The sequence below is a fragment of the Anoplopoma fimbria genome, chromosome 19 (genome assembly GCF_027596085.1).
Source record: "Anoplopoma fimbria isolate UVic2021 breed Golden Eagle Sablefish chromosome 19, Afim_UVic_2022, whole genome shotgun sequence".
Taxonomy (NCBI): Eukaryota; Metazoa; Chordata; class Actinopteri; order Perciformes; family Anoplopomatidae; genus Anoplopoma; species Anoplopoma fimbria.
Genome location: NC_072467.1, coordinates 22,308,688 through 22,325,770, shown reverse-complemented (window position 1 = coordinate 22,325,770; position 17,083 = coordinate 22,308,688). Strand labels below are relative to the sequence as shown.

General features: G+C 39.9%; 1 protein-coding gene across 3 annotated transcripts; it reads left to right on the top strand.

Annotated features, from left to right (window-relative positions):
• The first annotated feature begins 393 nt into the window (after positions 1 to 393).
• On the top strand, positions 394 to 9,821 carry hmg20a (high mobility group 20A). 3 transcript variants are annotated; one of them, XM_054620096.1, is made up of 9 exons: positions 394 to 495; positions 2,239 to 2,319; positions 2,449 to 2,658; positions 4,472 to 4,586; positions 5,304 to 5,341; positions 6,893 to 6,968; positions 7,219 to 7,434; positions 8,870 to 9,002; positions 9,304 to 9,821. In XM_054620096.1, exons 2-9 carry the CDS (start codon positions 2,254 to 2,256, stop codon positions 9,305 to 9,307), a joined length of 858 nt encoding a protein of 285 aa, XP_054476071.1. In that variant the 5' UTR covers positions 394 to 495; positions 2,239 to 2,253; the 3' UTR covers positions 9,308 to 9,821. The 3 variants fall into 3 exon arrangements, with proteins under 3 accessions (XP_054476071.1, XP_054476069.1, XP_054476070.1); XM_054620094.1 differs by having other exon boundaries at positions 4,472 to 4,604; XM_054620095.1 differs by lacking the exon at positions 9,304 to 9,821 and having other exon boundaries at positions 4,472 to 4,604; positions 8,870 to 9,006.
• The last annotated feature ends 7,262 nt before the right edge of the window (positions 9,822 to 17,083 follow it).

The following is a 17,083-nucleotide window of genomic DNA, read 5'->3' as shown; positions in this document are numbered from 1 at the left end:
ACAGAAATGACAACTATTTTGCAGGGCGTACTGTAACCATGCCGACGTGCCTCAACATATTACATTTCTTATTGTATGTGTTCTTAATTTATAAATAAAAATATATTTTTTTATTCTCATCTCAAATAAAGCACAAACTCAAATCCCATATAATATATATATATTTTTTAAATACAGACAGAAATGACAAGTATTTTGCAGGGCGGACCGTAACCATGGCGATGTGCCTCAACATATTACATTCCTTATTGTATTTATTTTCTAAATAAAAATATATTTTTTTGATTCTCATCTCAAATAAAGCACAAACTCAAATCCCATATAATAAAATAAAAAAAATAAAAAAACAGACAGTATTTTGCAGGGCGGGCCGTAACCATGGCGACGTGCCTGGTCTAGGCGCTCTGGCTCTACGCGGTCGCCGCTGCAGCAGCTATTGTTTTGATTAAGAGGACCAGTGAGTAGATTCTCAGCTACGGGATCGCGTTTCCTCAGGTCAGTTTTCTCCCACTCGTACCGTCGTTTCACTGAACGCACACTGAGGTGTTTAACTGAACCATGTCTCAAATCACACACTAAACAGAAGCATTAAACACCAGCTAACTGGGTGCTAACGCTAGCTAGCCAGCCAAGCTAACTAGCTAGCTAGCTAGCGTTAGCACCCCAGTTAGCATGCTGCTCATTTGGGGTATGCAGTGTGGATTACATCAATGCCAATTAAATATCTCACATGAGTTGGTACTTTAACATCTGGTTATGTCCACTTCCTGGTCAGTGTTATGATATTTCACCACATTTACACACAAATCATGTAGCATAACGTTAGCATTGATGCTACAGGGCCACACATTCATGTCAATACAACCAACAAAGAACCCTGAATGCAAACATTACCTGTTGTGGTATTTAATGCTGTTGTTCTGAGATGTTAAATAAAGTCTATTTTGGATGATAGGATCCTTTTGTAGGTGATTTAAAATGCTTTAACATACAATAACATTAGTCACATTGTTTACCATTTAAATACATAAAGTTGTGGTTTTAGTTTCAGTGGTTAACACCACCCTGAACAAGTGAAACATTGAATACAGTGTATTAGTAATAAAGGTATTTATCATTGGATCATGCACTGACTGCTTTCCTCCAGCAGGTGGCGCTGTGGCACAGTTATCTGCTTGGAAAGAGAAACACCAGATATACTATCACTTTTAGTTTTCTCTTCATAGCTAAACTTTTTTCTCTAATAAGCTTCATGGCACAGGTGACACTTTTCTTTGGCAGTATCTGTGATTTAGCATTTTTTTCTAGGTGTCAATAGAAACTCACATAATGCATCAACGTAAACTTTTTTGCTGTAGAGAAAACATATTCTCTTTCCCAAAAAAGGGGGTTTTGAAGGTAGACCAGCTAATTCCCCTGTGCCTTTTCCCACAGTACTTGGCAGGGAGCAGAAACCACATCCAGGATGCAGAGACTCACTTCCCACGTAGCGATTTAGAGGAGGTCAAAGGTTAAAACACAAGGATGTTGTTCCTATTTATAGAACTCAACCTGAGCTGTTAGCCCACAAGTACTCTGAGTCAGCATGCTTCTTAACTCTTAGATCAGAGTCAAAACTATTGTATTTTCAAGCTTTAACACAGTTTTCTGATGTTTTGACTACAAAGTCTCTTTAAAGCTGAGTCAGACCAGAAGTTCAGCTAGAGAACATGTTTTTTTTAGCATGTGCCGTTCTCTTATCTCTAATTAAGAGGCAGTTCCATAACACTACTTCCTCCTGTTGAAATCAGGCTAAAATAGCGTCTGACAAGTTGGGTTGCAGTTTTTGTTTTTTTTCTTCACTTGCTCAATAATGATTGATAGCATCAAGACATTTCTATTAGAGGAAACGGCGCTGGCCAAGAGGAGATTTGGAGCCAAGACTGTGGGGGGGGGGTGTGTTTCAGAAAAGCTGATACTGCTGCGGAGGGAACAGTCTGCGCTCTATTTCCTGGCTGGGCAGCATCCCTGGTGACAAAACCTCCGTCCCACCCTGGCTCAAAAAGTGCTTAACCCACCTTCACGGGGCGGCAGTGTGTCCCCCCATTTTTATTTAATCTAGATCCCCAAGATAGCACAAGCCTCAACATAACCTAACCAACCACTGGCCTTCCCAGAAGATACCAGTGAGGTTTTGAGCTCTTACAGTGCTGGTTTGTGTCGTGTCCTGTTCTAACATCTCCCTCTGTTCTCCTCCAGATCTCCCCCGTAGTCATGGAGGAGCAGACAGCCCCTCCTGCAGCCAATGCCGACAACAACAGCCAGAGAAATGGAGATGAGGTAAGAGCTGAACCCACAGGTATCAAATGACATATTTTTCAGTTTTTTCCCCAATTCAAAACTCCAAGAGGGATTTCTATCTGAAACTTCAAAAAGATATCAGCTTTTTTGTTGTTGTTATGTTTGTAGAAGCCCAGACGGGGCAACTGGACCAAAGGGAGGAAGAGGAAGAAGCCAATGAAGGACAGCAACGCACCCAAGGCTCCACTTACGGGCTACGTCCGCTTCATGAACGACAGACGGGAGCAGCTACGGGCGGAGCGTCCTGACGTGCCCTTTCCAGAGATCACCAGGATGCTGGGCAACGAGTGGAGCAAGCTGCCCCCCGAGGAGAAGCAGGTGGGTGGAGAAGCTCCAGACAGGATCACACGTACAGTGAAAATCATGTCTCAAAGTTCTGCAGTTTTTGATTCCTTTTCCACTGTATATGCCACTCTGTTTAAGATTATCTAAAAAAAGATTATGTGGATTAGTGCAAGGGATGTTCCAATCCAATCTCAACGACAACCACACTCACCACACCTCTGCGAGTGACACAAAAACACCACGAGCATAAAGCCAATTTATTTATGTAATCCACGCAAAAGATAATATTAAATAAAGTAAAGTTCATTCAACTAAATCAGACGAAGGAGGCTCCAAAACCACAAACACTGGAGGAAACGTTTAAAGGGAGGAATACAAAGACGAGGCCAAAAATGTTTCAGAGAGGATTAGCTCATTTATGCTCTGTCATAAAAAAATGAGAAAACATTAAGGAACAGCTTGGATGCAGGCAGATCTTTACTCTTCTCAAAGCTATTTAATTGTTAAGCATATACTTTGGATTGATTTGAATAAGTTTAATGTACTTGTACTTGTTTTAAATATCTCGGATCAGCGGCAAAAAAAACAACTTGATCCGGACATCCCTAAGTAGTGCAATAATAAGGAAAAACTGGGTCAATCAAAGTTTTGAGAAAGCAGTGGATGAAACTAAACAGACCCGAGGAAATAGCAGCCAGCAGCCAAATCTGTTCATCTTTTGATTAACAAGGTGGTGGATTTTTAATTGCCCTTACTTTTTGGCTGTCAGTTATTGTACCAACAGAGCCCCAAAAGACTGGACTGAAATATTCATCTGAAAACATGCCTTCACTTAAAACTCTCCCCAGCCACATTTAACGCTCTCAAACCAGCGGAGACTCGCAACAATTCTTTTTTTCCTGTGCACAAAAACATTGTTGGAACAAAAGCGTGTTGGGTCCATGGTGTCGGTGCTTTTGAGCTGACAAAACACCGACTTACACATGACCGTGTTTGGCAGATTGGCGTCCTTTTTTACAGATTGTCTTGTCATAGTTGATGGCGTCTCGTATCGTGTCCTAGATACGCTCTCAACTGTGATGCAAGAACACCAGACAGAGATGCAAAATACAAAGGATTGAGTTGCTCTCTTGTAGTGATAGAACCATTACTACGGTCATGTTAAGGTAGATTTTTCACAACATTTTTTTATTGCACTGCAAAGATAGATACCGCTTAGCTTCAACCAGGGATAAACAGTTTCCACGTCAATAAATTCATCCGAAATAAGTCATATTTATACTGTAACGTTAAATTCTGTCTTTTAGAAACAATGCTCCACATGTTATTTAACATGATTCCCCAGCTCTTTCAGCTCGCAAAACACTCCACGCCCAGCTGCTGTTATTCAAAGTTTTCTTTTTGTCTTTCTTTCCAGAGAAGATCGGGGAAATCCAGACATGTTTTGTTTTTAAATCCAGAGGTGGGATAGAACCCAGAGAGCTTTGCTGCAGATTTTTTTCACTCTGTTGCACCACAAGTTCAGAGCTGAGTCAGATATGCCAGCATCCTGAGACTAAAGCCTTTGCATGAATATTGTTTTTCTAGTGTTTCCTCTAATTCCCAAACTAATGATATTACAATACCCTTATTTTCCCATTACAAGCCTCGAGCGAATGTAGTTTATTAAAAAAAAAAATGGAAATGACAGATTTTTGTCTTTCAGCAGGAACTAATCCTGATTTAGAAATAATTACTCCCACTCGTCGAGGCCATCTCACCCACGATCCTCCCTCATCCTCATCGTCTCATTTCCCTTTATTTGTTCGGCGGCCCCTTCTCACCTTTCTTTTTCTTCTCCCGGCAGCGATACTTGGAGGAGGCGGAGCGAGATAAGGAGCGCTACATGCGGGAGCTGGAGAAGTACCAGAAGACGGAGGCCTACAAACATTTCACCAGGAAGGTCCAGGAGAAGCAGAAAGGCAAGAGACACAGGGGAGGTGAGGCCTGCTTAGGAGAGCAGCATGGGGGATAAGACGGCATCGGCCAGCCCGAGGCGAGCTAGTCTGACAGCCAGCCGCCATTATATCAAGGCACTGCCGTCTAAGTCAAATACTTAAACTGTCTGGTGAGATCTGGACAGGTTGACTGAACATGAACATGAATCTGTGTCCCACAATGCAACAAGCAGTCAGTGGCATTATGTGGTTCGGCGTCTGAATTCCTTTTCCTTTCCCACCCTGAAACTTTCTGCAGAGTTTTGCAAAATGTCTACAAAATTTGCATATGTTCCATTATTTGGCGTCGGAACTCGAAGTCTCACTATTTGCTTTTTGCTGAGTCAATGGAAATGTGGCAAGGAAAATGAAATACTTATCCAGTTCATATTAGTTCAGGTTATGAGTTATAGTTCAGCTTACTGTGCTCACACAACACATGGCCTACATTATCTCTTCCTCCTTTTGCTACTGGGGAGAAATCTACGTCTGGATATTAAGAAATGTCGACGACATGAACGGCTCTGCCTCGGCAAGAAATGCTTAACTGAAGTCGGAGCTCTGACTCTTTTCAGTCAAGTTGTTTATTCTGTGTTACTGTCATTTATTCTGTCGGTTCACGATCTGGCAAAGGCTCGCTGCGCCGGAGGAAACGTTAATCATCTGCTGTGCTCTTTGCTTTATTCTTTCCTTCCTTTCCAGATGTTGGGCACCAGGTTGCCAACGAGGCTCTTCACGAGGTCAGTAACTCTTTCCTGCCATTAATAATACATATTATATTTAATAGCAGTTGACCAATTTGGCCTATGACGCTTTACTCAGTGAAACATTGTGATGGATTGATATTACTTAAGTTATATTCCTGGGTCTATCTGTCTCTCCCAGAGGTGTGGACTTGAATCATATGACATTAGACTTGACAAAATACACATTCCATATTGTAATATTTACTGAAAATGACAAAACAAAATAGTCAACAGCAAGTAGAACACTGTCAGGCAATCCCCATACAGCGAACAAAGCTACAAAACTTTGGCTCAAAATGGCGCAGCGTTGCGTTGTAAACGGCCGGACACGCTGTCGTAGGCGTAATGTGCAAAAACAGATATTGAAAAAGTTCAAACCAATTATTTTTTTTAGAACAGACCGTGTCCTCAAAATATCTGTGTACATGCTTTATCAACAAGGTTTGAATTTAAATCACAATTTATCAAAAGGTGTGTCCAAACTTTTGACTGCTACTGTATTTGTACAGGTTCACTTTTTTTTTAGCTTAAAGAATCTAAAATATAAAACATATTCTGGTTTGTTGAGCATTTGTTTGTTTACCACATAATTCCATATGTGTTCCTTCATAGTTTGGATGTCTTCAATATTAATCTACAATGTAGAAAAAAAGAAAAAATAAAGAAAAACCATTGAATGAGAAGGTGTGTCCAAACTTTTGACTGGTACTGTATATCATTAGTTTCATTCATTGTGAGTTTGTGTAATCACAGCTGGAGTCTGTTTTTGCTATTTTCTCACCCAGGAACCAGAATCTGTTGTGTGTGTGCGTGCGTGCGTGCGTGTGTGTGTGTGTGTGTGTGTGTCCCCACCACCCGCCCTCTAACTCTTCCCATTAAGTGCTTATTGTTGCAACGCTAAAGCTGAGCTAATCCGCTTCGGTGCTGTGTTTGTGTTGGTAATCCAAACACTCGGCTCCCACTAAGTGTGTAATTCATTTTTATTAACTTCTGCGAGTGATTTAAGCGGTTGGCGTTGTGAGTCTGATAGCATACTCCTAAAGCGGTTATGGTCAAGGTGACTTTTAGTGGAATCAGCATTCTTGTGGGAATACCAGTGTTTCCCTGTAGATTTAAAAGGACGGGGGTGGGGGGGGGGGGGTCAGCATTAAATTTCATTATGTAAAGAAATGAGGAAGGATGATGCATTCTTTCAGAGGAGGGGAATTAAACAAGTGAAACCTGCACTGCATCTTGTGCTGCTATTGTGAAACACATTTTTTTTTTTTTTTTTTTTTTTTTTTTTTATTGCAAACCATTCCAGGGGCCTTTTGATTTCTTAGCAGCACCGTTGATGAAATTACTCCCCCTCCCTCCCTCCCATGCCTCCCCCCTCCTCATTTCTTCAACCGTATCAGTGTATTTCCCCCGTGGCCAGGTATGAAATCAATTACCCATCCACCCACCTAACGGCCGGCTAGATAAATGACCCGTCTCTCGCTGTCGTCCTGTGCGGCCGTATGTTTCCTCTGTTCAGCTCGTCCTCTCTCCTCTCACTGTCAACAGAAGGATGCGGAAGGGAAGGACAGAACCGTGTTCGACATACCGATCTTCACAGAGGAGTTTCTCAACCACAGCAAAGGTAAAGCGCCCTAAACACATCCCTCTGCCACTTCAAGAGAACATTGTTTTGATATAGTGCTCCGTCGTCCCAGAATAGAACCAAAGTCCACCGAACTCAGCCACGGCCCTAAACTTTTAAAATAACGCTCCTCTACCCGAGCAAATCAAAAATGAATGATGGCACCGACTGCTGTATCGTCTCTCCCAGGCTCCTCCTCTTTTGTATCGTCGGGGTTTTTAAACTTCCTTCTGCGTATTCTCCTCAACAGCACGTGAAGCGGAGATGCGGCAGCTGCGCAAGACCAACATGGAGTACGAGGAGCGCAACGCGGCGCTGCAGAAACACGTGGAGAGCATGCGCGGGGCGGTGGAGAGGCTGGAGGGCGACGTGATGCAAGAGAGGGGACGCAACGGGCTCCTCCACCAACACCTGGAGACGCTGCGCCAGGCGCTCACCTCCAGCTTCTCCTCCGTGCCTCTGCCAGGTGAGAACCAATGACGCCAAATTCAGTGGTGAACCAACAAACAAAACAAACAAATCAACATTTCCAGCAGTTTTCACCTGTTGAGTTGTGATTTCTTTTCACTTGTATCCATTTCAAACAAGGGGAATTCTTGAAATAGAGCTCTTTTGCTTTTATTTTTTTTGTTTCAATAAAAAGAAGATAAATGACTCAACACCATGCAATATGATTTTATTAGGTCGGGCTTTTCCCCAAAATCCTAAATTTGTCAGATACTTGCTGATAAAGAGTTCAAGTCTCATCTTTTACGACACTTTAGACTTCGACCGTTTGTTTTAGGAATCTTGGCTGAAAATGAAATATAGTCCTTTTTTTTTTAAATAATAAACATTTTGCTGTGTTTGGGGGGAAATCAAATGAAATTGCTTTGCTTTCATTTTTGAAAGAATAATGCACATAATAGCCCAGTATTGATATCCCATAGCAGTAATCCATCCCTAGACACACACAGAAACACTGAAGTGAACTATTAGTGAGAGAGTCAGAGTTTTGAGCTTATGAAACATGAATAATAATGTAGGCGTGTTCATACACCCACTGTGTTTACTGTGCTTTTATACTCCGAGAGACGCAAACAGACTGTTACAGCCGAACCCCTTGCTGTTCTTTTAGAGACTAGCCGTGCCCTTCTTAGGATTAATCTGTTCATTATCTATTTGTATTCCTTGCACACACACACACACACACACACACACACACACACACACACACACACACACACACACACACACACACACACAGAGCAGTGAGACACGGACTCTGCAAACAGCACACACTGACGCCACTGGAATCATTTCATAAGAGCTTGACGATGAAAGATGATTGCAAAATCCACTCCGAGCCGGCCCTCAGGGAAGCTCTGGGGCAACTTCAGTTTAGGAGAAAGTCTCGATAAATGAATAACCCGTAACATCAAAGCTTCTTTCAAGTATAAGCATGTTTACCGCAGTTTTTATTGGTTCTCTCTGTAATCGGCACCAGCTGACAACTTGAGATGATAAACATCGCACCTGCGCAATATTAAATATGTTCACATTTCTGTTCACATTTCTAGATGGTTTTGATAAGTGTTTTGAACCACATTTAAACTCTTTGACCCAGTCGTGGGATGATGTTGCTTACAGCAAAAGCGTTGTCATCCATAGCTGTAAACACAGAGGCTGATTAAAGGTTTTCACAGACTATGCGGGCAGTAATTAGAAATAATTGAAACTTCACAACAATAATTAAACACAATATCATCAGTAGCAACCTCATGTTGTTGTCAACCCCGGTTCAAGTGTCACATTTGGCAGCTTATTAAATGAAACCTTTTTAAAGATTTGCGTCATCCTGGGGGGGAAAGATTGGGACATTTTGAAGTACTGACATCCCGTACCTGTTCATACCCCTACAGCCAGTGGAGAGACGCCCACTCTCGACAGCATCGACTCGTACATGAAGAAGCTCCACAGCATCATCGTCAGCAGCCCCCAAGAGAACGAGCATCTCATCAACACTGTGAGGGACGTGGTCAACCGTCTGGACAGGTGAGAGCCTGTTTTCGAAGGAATTTAAATGAATTTAGAGTTTAAACTGATGACTTTACATTATCGACTAATCTAATGACTTATTTATTTATGATTCATTATCTTGCTAATTAAACTGAATGCCTTTTAAAGGAGGCCTTCGAATTCATTCTTCAGTCTGGCCGACTCAAATGAATTAGCCTCAAAGACAAACCGTTTCACCTCGAGGTCCATTTATTAGCTGTTGGAGAGCTTTTTTTTAAGTGTTTCAGCCGTGAATGAATAATGAGCGTGTCTTTTGCTGTCATGCTTTTACCCCCAGATAATTGGACCAGGTCCCACCGATTTGATGGATTGAGATTCGCAGCGCCGTTCGGTAGAGGCTGCTCCTCCACGGTGAATCTTCCTGTCGGCCTGTCATCCCGATTGATTTTTTAAAAATATCTTTTATTACTCCGCTAAGGTGATGTAGCGTCTCATATTTATTTATTATTGTTTTACATAAAAAAAACCACCACCTCTGTTCACACTTTAATATAGCTGTAGTTTGTTTTGTAAAATACTCGAATGGTAGGACATGAAGCTGTTTTTATGTCACTCGTTGCTCCTGTTCTGTCTTCGCTGTCCATTTTTTTTAGCAAAAATGCTTCCACAACAGTATCTGAAGCGATATCAAAGATGATCTGATGAAAGAAACATGTGTCAGTGGGTTTGTATTCACCATATCCAAGAATACTGTTGAGCAGACTTTGCTTTTTCATACTCTGTTGAAGAAAAACATGTGCCATTTCCTTTTCTTTTTTTTTTTCCTGTGTGAAAAATTGTTTGTGTTTTCAATAAACGTATTTACATTTGAGCAGTCGGTTTGTTGGGATAGGTTCATAACATGCTGGGAATGTGTTTGCACTGAAATGAAAAATCAAAGTTGGATACTCTTGGCACCATTGCGACCAGATTTCTTGTTTTTTTCTTATTCAGGAAGTCTCAAAGTTTCTCTACATTATATAACAGTTCCGGTCGTGCGTTACAAAGATCTCTCTTTGATGGTGTGTCTGAAATTTGTAATACAAATATCAAAACTAGTTTAATTATTAACTGAACTAAATGCTGCATCTCCCGTTTGTGATTTGTCAAACTAGGGAGAATTGTTGACTTTTTAAACAGCCCAGTTTTGAAGTCTACTGTATCAAAAAATAACTAGGAGGCTAATCTTCTGTAATGCGTCACTGTGTGGGATTGTGCTTTGTCAGCGCCAAAGCTTATTTACTTACAGTGGATGTGGAGTCAAGAGGATTTGGATTGGTTAAGTCAATTTAACAGCTCTGCTGTAATTTACCAGAATCTGGAGAAAGAGACACAAACGACTTTGCACTCTGCGGTTTGTTTGCCGCTGAGCTGCACTCAGCTCTGGGGAACAATGACCTACTGTATCGTGTTGGAGGGTTTTCCCACTCGTAGGCCTTGAATGAGGAACAAAATGTCTGTAGATGAGTGCCATAAATTCTCTTTAGTAGATTTATTAGGATTCGTTGTAAATTTAAAATGAATGTTCCTATTTGTCTGATCAGGAGCTGTTAGCCAGTTAGCTTGGGTGCCAAATATCAAGTTTATAACATAGTACTTTATTTCTTTTTTGACTTGGTATTATGAGCCCTTCCTGTTTCCATACACGGATGCCCATTTACTCTTTTGCCAGCTGAGACTTCCTGTCCACAATGGCTGCATGTGTCACGGTGTTAAATCCAACAATGTCCCTAACAGATGTTCTGTTCCCACAGGAGAGTATGTTGGCTGATACAGTGAGCTCGTTATACACAATAGATGACCAAAATGATACTCAAAATATATGCGGACTTTGAAGGAATCCAAGTTTCTGTTTAACGTGTTGGATGCAAAGGTCCAGTTGTTCAGAGCTAAGTGAGGCCGTGTGGAGAGGACTTTGGCAACTTACAGGTTGTTATGAAAGTTTGACATTTTACAACCTGGAAGCAGATTAAATGCCAGCCTGTTTTAGAAGTAATATAATTTTATAGTCACAGGAAATAGAGCAATAGAGCTGCAGCAACCATGTGTGACCAATGTGTACAGTACTATGTGTCAATATACGGCTACGCTAGCGGCTCTGTGAGGCTGCACTTATGCACAGCCATTCTGTTAGCTTAATGCTAACACCAGCATGCTAACACGTTCCTATGAAAAAAATGAACATGCTGATGTTTAACAGGTATACTGTTTACCTTTTTCACCATTTTTAGTGTATTGTGTTAGCATGCTAACATTTGCAAATTAGCACTGAACTGAAAATAATGGAGCGTCCCTACTTTTGTAGGTATTTGGTCATAAAACAATGATAGCACTAAATGAAAAGCTATAACTTCGTGGTGGAAATCTTCTGGTGACCATGAATATCTGTACAAAGTTTAGAGTAAGTAGTTTAAAGTATTCCAATGATGAAGGGAAAACTTTTGTCTGCGATTAGCACTAGATGAAATGATAAAGGTTCACCAAAGTCATTAAAGTTAATCCTCTGGGCACCATGAATATCTGTATCAATCACCATGACATAGTTGAGACATTTTGCTAAAAAAAAACCACTGATGTCAACTTTATGGTTTTGAGGGAATAGTCAGATAATCACTTAAGAAATGATGATTCATCCTCTGGGGACCATTTTTTTTTTTTTTTTTTGCTGGAACGACATTTCATGGCAGTTTATCCAGCTGTTGTTGAGATAATTCTTTCTTGTCGACCGACCTCGCCATCCACACGTCTGCTGCTGCTGCTGTGGCAAAAAAAAAAAAAAAAATGCAAAATTCAAACAGATCTTACAGTAGCCCTTCAGTGTGTTAGATGTGCTGTGGGACTTTCTCCTGTGACCAGTGAGACACGCTCTACCTTATTAGAGTTGTTTACCTTCTAACTTCTGGGATCATCTTTCACATGTTAACTGCTTGGTGTGTGCAGTAGACCCCAAAGCTCATTTGTATAATGAGCTTAGCCACAGCTTATTTATTTATATATTTTAGCTTTGATGTTGCCCCAAAGCTGCTAAAAAACAACACGGAAAATGGAGGAAGTGGATAAATGGTGAAGGGTAATAGCGCATACCTTGTTATCAAGTTTTACTTTGAGTTTTAATTCCTTATCTTGACCCGTTTCTGCCAGCTTCAAGCGGCTAATCCGTCACCATAAATCTGTTTGAAAACGTGACAAAATGTTCATTACACCCAGTATTTGTCTTTAAAAAAAGGAAAGACCCACCTCAGCAGGACCAGATCTTCATCCTTGACCGGTTTCCCGCCCATGGAGTGGGGGCCTTAGTTGCCAGCAAAGAGCCACAGATCCTGGACCAGAGGAGCGGAGGCAGTGACTCACAGCAGAGAGGATGAGTCAGGCGTCATGTGCTGAATTGGCACTCCACGCTCCCGGTGTCTAGAATGGTTTCTGTTAGCACAATCACATGCACTTATATGGTCAGAATGAGCTACCTTCTGTTCGGCGTGGTCAAAGAGTTGGCAACGCGGCTTTGCTTTTGATTATGTTGGGCTGTTTATGGAAATCGTTTTTAACCATCTACAGTGAGATACAACAGGGATTGATTTAAAAAAAAAAAAAAAAAAAACATGTTTTCTGATGACAAGAAAATCCATTCTTATTTAATCAATAAGGTATTCAATTCAGAGTCACTGCTGAAGGCCACTGTTGACCTCTCGGATGTGACGGGACTATTCACAGTTACTCAGTAGCTTTTTCATGTACTTTTTGGTATCATTTGTAAATGAGCAGGATCATCTGTTATTATTAAACCCGTTTAGATTACTTTAAATAATTCATACTGTATCGTCTTAAAGTTCCACTTCAAACAGACCCGAATTCAGTGGAAGAATCTTTGTATGATTCCCAGTTGAGTTTCCTAACAGGACCCCTAAGATTTGGTCTGAAGTATTCTGGAGCACACAGATTTAAGGCAACAAACTTTGGACTGTGATGAAGACGCACCTTCCCCTGGTATGTGAGTAAAGTTTGTTGCCTTAAATCTGTTTGCTTTACTTAGGACCAATCTCTAAATGATCTCTCAATAAAAGATTTCCCCACTCTAAGAGCAATGACTAGGCCTAATATTGTTATGAGGCATTTGAAGCGTGTTATTCCGCTTCTGTATAACATTAAGGTCAGATATTATGCAGCTGGAGAGCATCTGCCCTGCAGCTGGTGTCCTCTGTGGTTTGCTTAAAGACACTTAAGCGGGACAGACACTTGCAGTGAAAGACGACTTTAACCCATGTCTTCTGGTAGAATGTCTCCCAAATGCCACATCAATGGAAGTTTCTCATCATGTCTGGAGGAAATGAGTTTTATTAAAGTAAAGGGATTTGACAGGAGACAGATATCCCTCCAGCTCAAAAAGAGATGATCATGAGTTTCTTTGAAGCCCAATCGTAGCGAAGCATGTTGGTACGACAACGGGCAAACTATTCTATACGTACAAATGTTTTGTGAGCTACAAAGTGATGAGGTACATAACATTTTTCTCATCTGCCCTTTAGATTGAGACTCATACCTCCAAAGTAGGGAAAACAGAACATTTCATTAGTAACTTCTATTCCATCATCAGTGACAGTGTCCTTCTGTTCGACTGTGTTGCTGATGTGAGTCACTTCAAACATCTGTTCCATCCGGCTCTTACTCACAACACGCTGTCCCTCTCTCACTTTCTCAGATTGTACACGGTGGTGTGTCTTGGATTATCTAGGCTGCATATGTCTCGCTTGCATTTTCGACCTTTTGATCAGAGTGACTGTGTCGCTATAACGGATTCTGACAACATCTCAGCCACAGACTCAACAAATAACTCTGCTGCCGCCAGTGTTTCAAGCTCTGCTTTATTTTCTTGGAAATTCAATTTGCCTCAAAGTGTTTGATGTTGATTATTTTGAATAAGGCTGTGTCACATTTGATAATAGAAGCGGTTTTATTTGTGGGAACTGCTGAGCAACACAGTGTCAAATTGCATGCTTTGCAAGAAATACATTTTTTGCATATAATGCAAAAGTCCTTATGACTTAGTCCTTAAATCATCAAACAGGGCTCCCTCCTGCAGGTAAGGCATGCAGGCGAAACATACAAAACCCAGAAAGGTTTACATACTTCAGCTTATTTATTCAGCTGTAGAATGAGAGAATTAGTTCTCTTAAAAAGGGACAAAAGCGGAAAATGCGAGTCATCCTTCCTTTTCCTTAATACATCATCCGCTCCATCTCTCCCAGCTCTGGAAAAGCCTTGGCCTCAGTGCCCTGTACTGGGGCAGGGGGAGGAGGAGGAGGAGGAGGAGGAGGAGGAGGAGGAGGAGGAGGAAACAATGTGTGGAATGTGCAAAAAAACTTGAGTCATTCCCACATGTCAACCTCCGGCTCAGCTCCTCCTCCTCTTCCCAAATGCATGTTGCCTTCAGGTTCTTCTCATAGGCTCTTTTATGCAAGTTCTAAAGTCATAAATGTCACTTGTGAACAATCTATCTCTTGATTTGCTAGACATAAATTCCAGGAATTTACTTTCCAGAGAAGCAAGTGTTAAAGCCACCACAGTGTAATCTGCATTGGGAAGCATTCACTTCAAATCTAAATGTGTGATTTATTGCAAAAACTGTTTGTATCCTAAACATTATCACATTATGTACAAGGAATACATCATAACTTTACAGTAACACTGCCACCTACCAGTTTATGTTTTGTTATGTGAACTTGGTTTTTGAGTTTGATTAGAACATTTCCAACGGCACCTGAAGGCAGCAGGAGAGGAGGGGATTTCCTATGCAGAGGTCATTATCCCTTATGAGAGGTTTGATGTCAGTGAAATAAACGCTGACCGCTTTTCAATCACTCTAAAATGCACACACTCACTGTGGCTTTGTGTGGCACACATCTGTTTGCTTAATCCGGATGTCAGCTGTCTTTTAAATACAAACATGGTTTTGGATAATTAACTACTTCAAATCATTTTTGCTTTGAAGTGTGGTCTCATAAATTGTCATCAGTGAATGTGGGTTTGGGTTTTTATTTTATAGGCATTAACGGAAAGAACACTGTGATGAACAAATGTCACAGCAACACAAAGTACTTTATAATGTCCAAGAATAAAACAGTAATAGGAGATAGGCTACAATGCAGTTAAACTGAAAAGGACTATGGCAGTGATGAACATAAGTATTTAAATAATATACTTGAGCAAAAGTATCAAAACCAAAATGTGTGATATATGATTGATCCATTACAATTTAAAGTCCTCAAATCAAATTTATCAGCAAAAATGTACTTTGAATATCATTACTGGTTTTGTAGGCTTGTAAGAATGGCCCAATAGTTATTTCCATGATGTTTCAGGTTGTTATTCTTATAAATTATCACATTATAATTATCATTTACACATTTTAAAGACTGTAGCTGGCCAAAGTAGAGCTAACTTTACCCACTACTTCTGGCTTGTGTACTCTTAAACCGCTTCATATTTCCTAAACGTATGATGTGTTTTGCATGTGGAAATCTGCAAAAATAACATCTGCAAAAATAACTTCAGATGTCGAATAAATGCAGTAAAATAAAAGGTTTCACTCTGATATGTAGTGGAGAAGAAGCACAAAGTAACACCAGATGGAAATACTCACGTAATGCACAATCACTTCAAATATGCACTTAAAGTAAATGTAGCCTACTTTTTCTACCACTGGACATTGAGCGCTACTGAAATGTGTCTCACCCAGAGTCCCTGTAAACATCTGTATACAGATATGATACATCACATTATATGAGCACATCACATTTTCAAAAACTTATCCCAAGAAGACATATTAAATGTGAAATTGAAAAGAGATATTGTTCTCTGCATACTTGTTGGCTTGTCACAGTGTGAAACACACTAAATAATATTGATGATGGCTAAATAAAGGCAGCCATGATCATATTAATTGCACCTGTAGTGCAGCACACATTTGTCATGATAAAGGTCTTAAACAGAGTTACACATAAGGTAAGACAGCTTTATTTTCTCAAAGGCAATTAGAAAGTGCTGCACATAGGCAAGGAAAAGCTTTAGAAATGAAATAAGCAAGATGTTAAATTCAAGGAAGTGATTATAATCAACCAATTAAAAAGTTTTGTTATAATTGAATCTGTGACTTCTTTCAAAGGCCAGATTAAGACATACCTTTTTAGAAAGGCCTTTGTATAATACTCCAGGTCTGTTTTTAAACTTGTTTTTATTATTTATTGACTGTCTGCTGTACCATTTTAACACGTTTTAATGTTTATGTCTTGTTTTTTTTTAATTGTTTTTGTCCTGACTGTAATTCCCGCTGCTGTTAAGCACTTTGTGACCCCTGTCTGTGAAAAGCCAATTTTTTTACTATTATTATTAATTATTATTATTATAGTGAACAGCTGCAGAAGATAGCGTTTATTTACTATGTCTCTTGTTTTGCACTATCCTCTTTGCTGCTGTAATCCTGTAAATTTCCCTGCTGCAGGACTAATAAAGATTATTATCTTATCTTATCTTATCTTATCTTATCTTATCTTATCTTATCTTATCTGGATCTTATCTTCACGGTTGGAAATATGATGAAGTGAAAAAAATACTAAATTATTTTATTTTATTATTATAAATGCAGAACAAACAGTCTGAATGTCTCTGGACTGGATTTTCCACAGCAAAGAGACACATTTTCTACAAAATAAAAAGTGTTATAACAATATAGTGAACAGCTGCAGAATATAACGTTCACGGTAGACTACTGCAAATATGATGAAGTGACAAAATACAAAAATATATATATATATATTATTATAAATGCAGAACAAACAGTCTGAATGTCTCTGGACTGGATTTTCCACAGCAAAGACACATTTTTTAAAAATTAATAAAAAGTGTTATAACAATATAGTGAACAGCTGCAGAATATAACGTTCACGGTAGACTACTGCAAATATGATAAAGTGACAAAATAAAAAAAAAAAAAAAAATAAATTATGATAAAGCAGAACAAAAATGAACAGAAAAAAAAAAAAACGGTAGATAATATGATAAATAAAAAAATAATAATAATAATA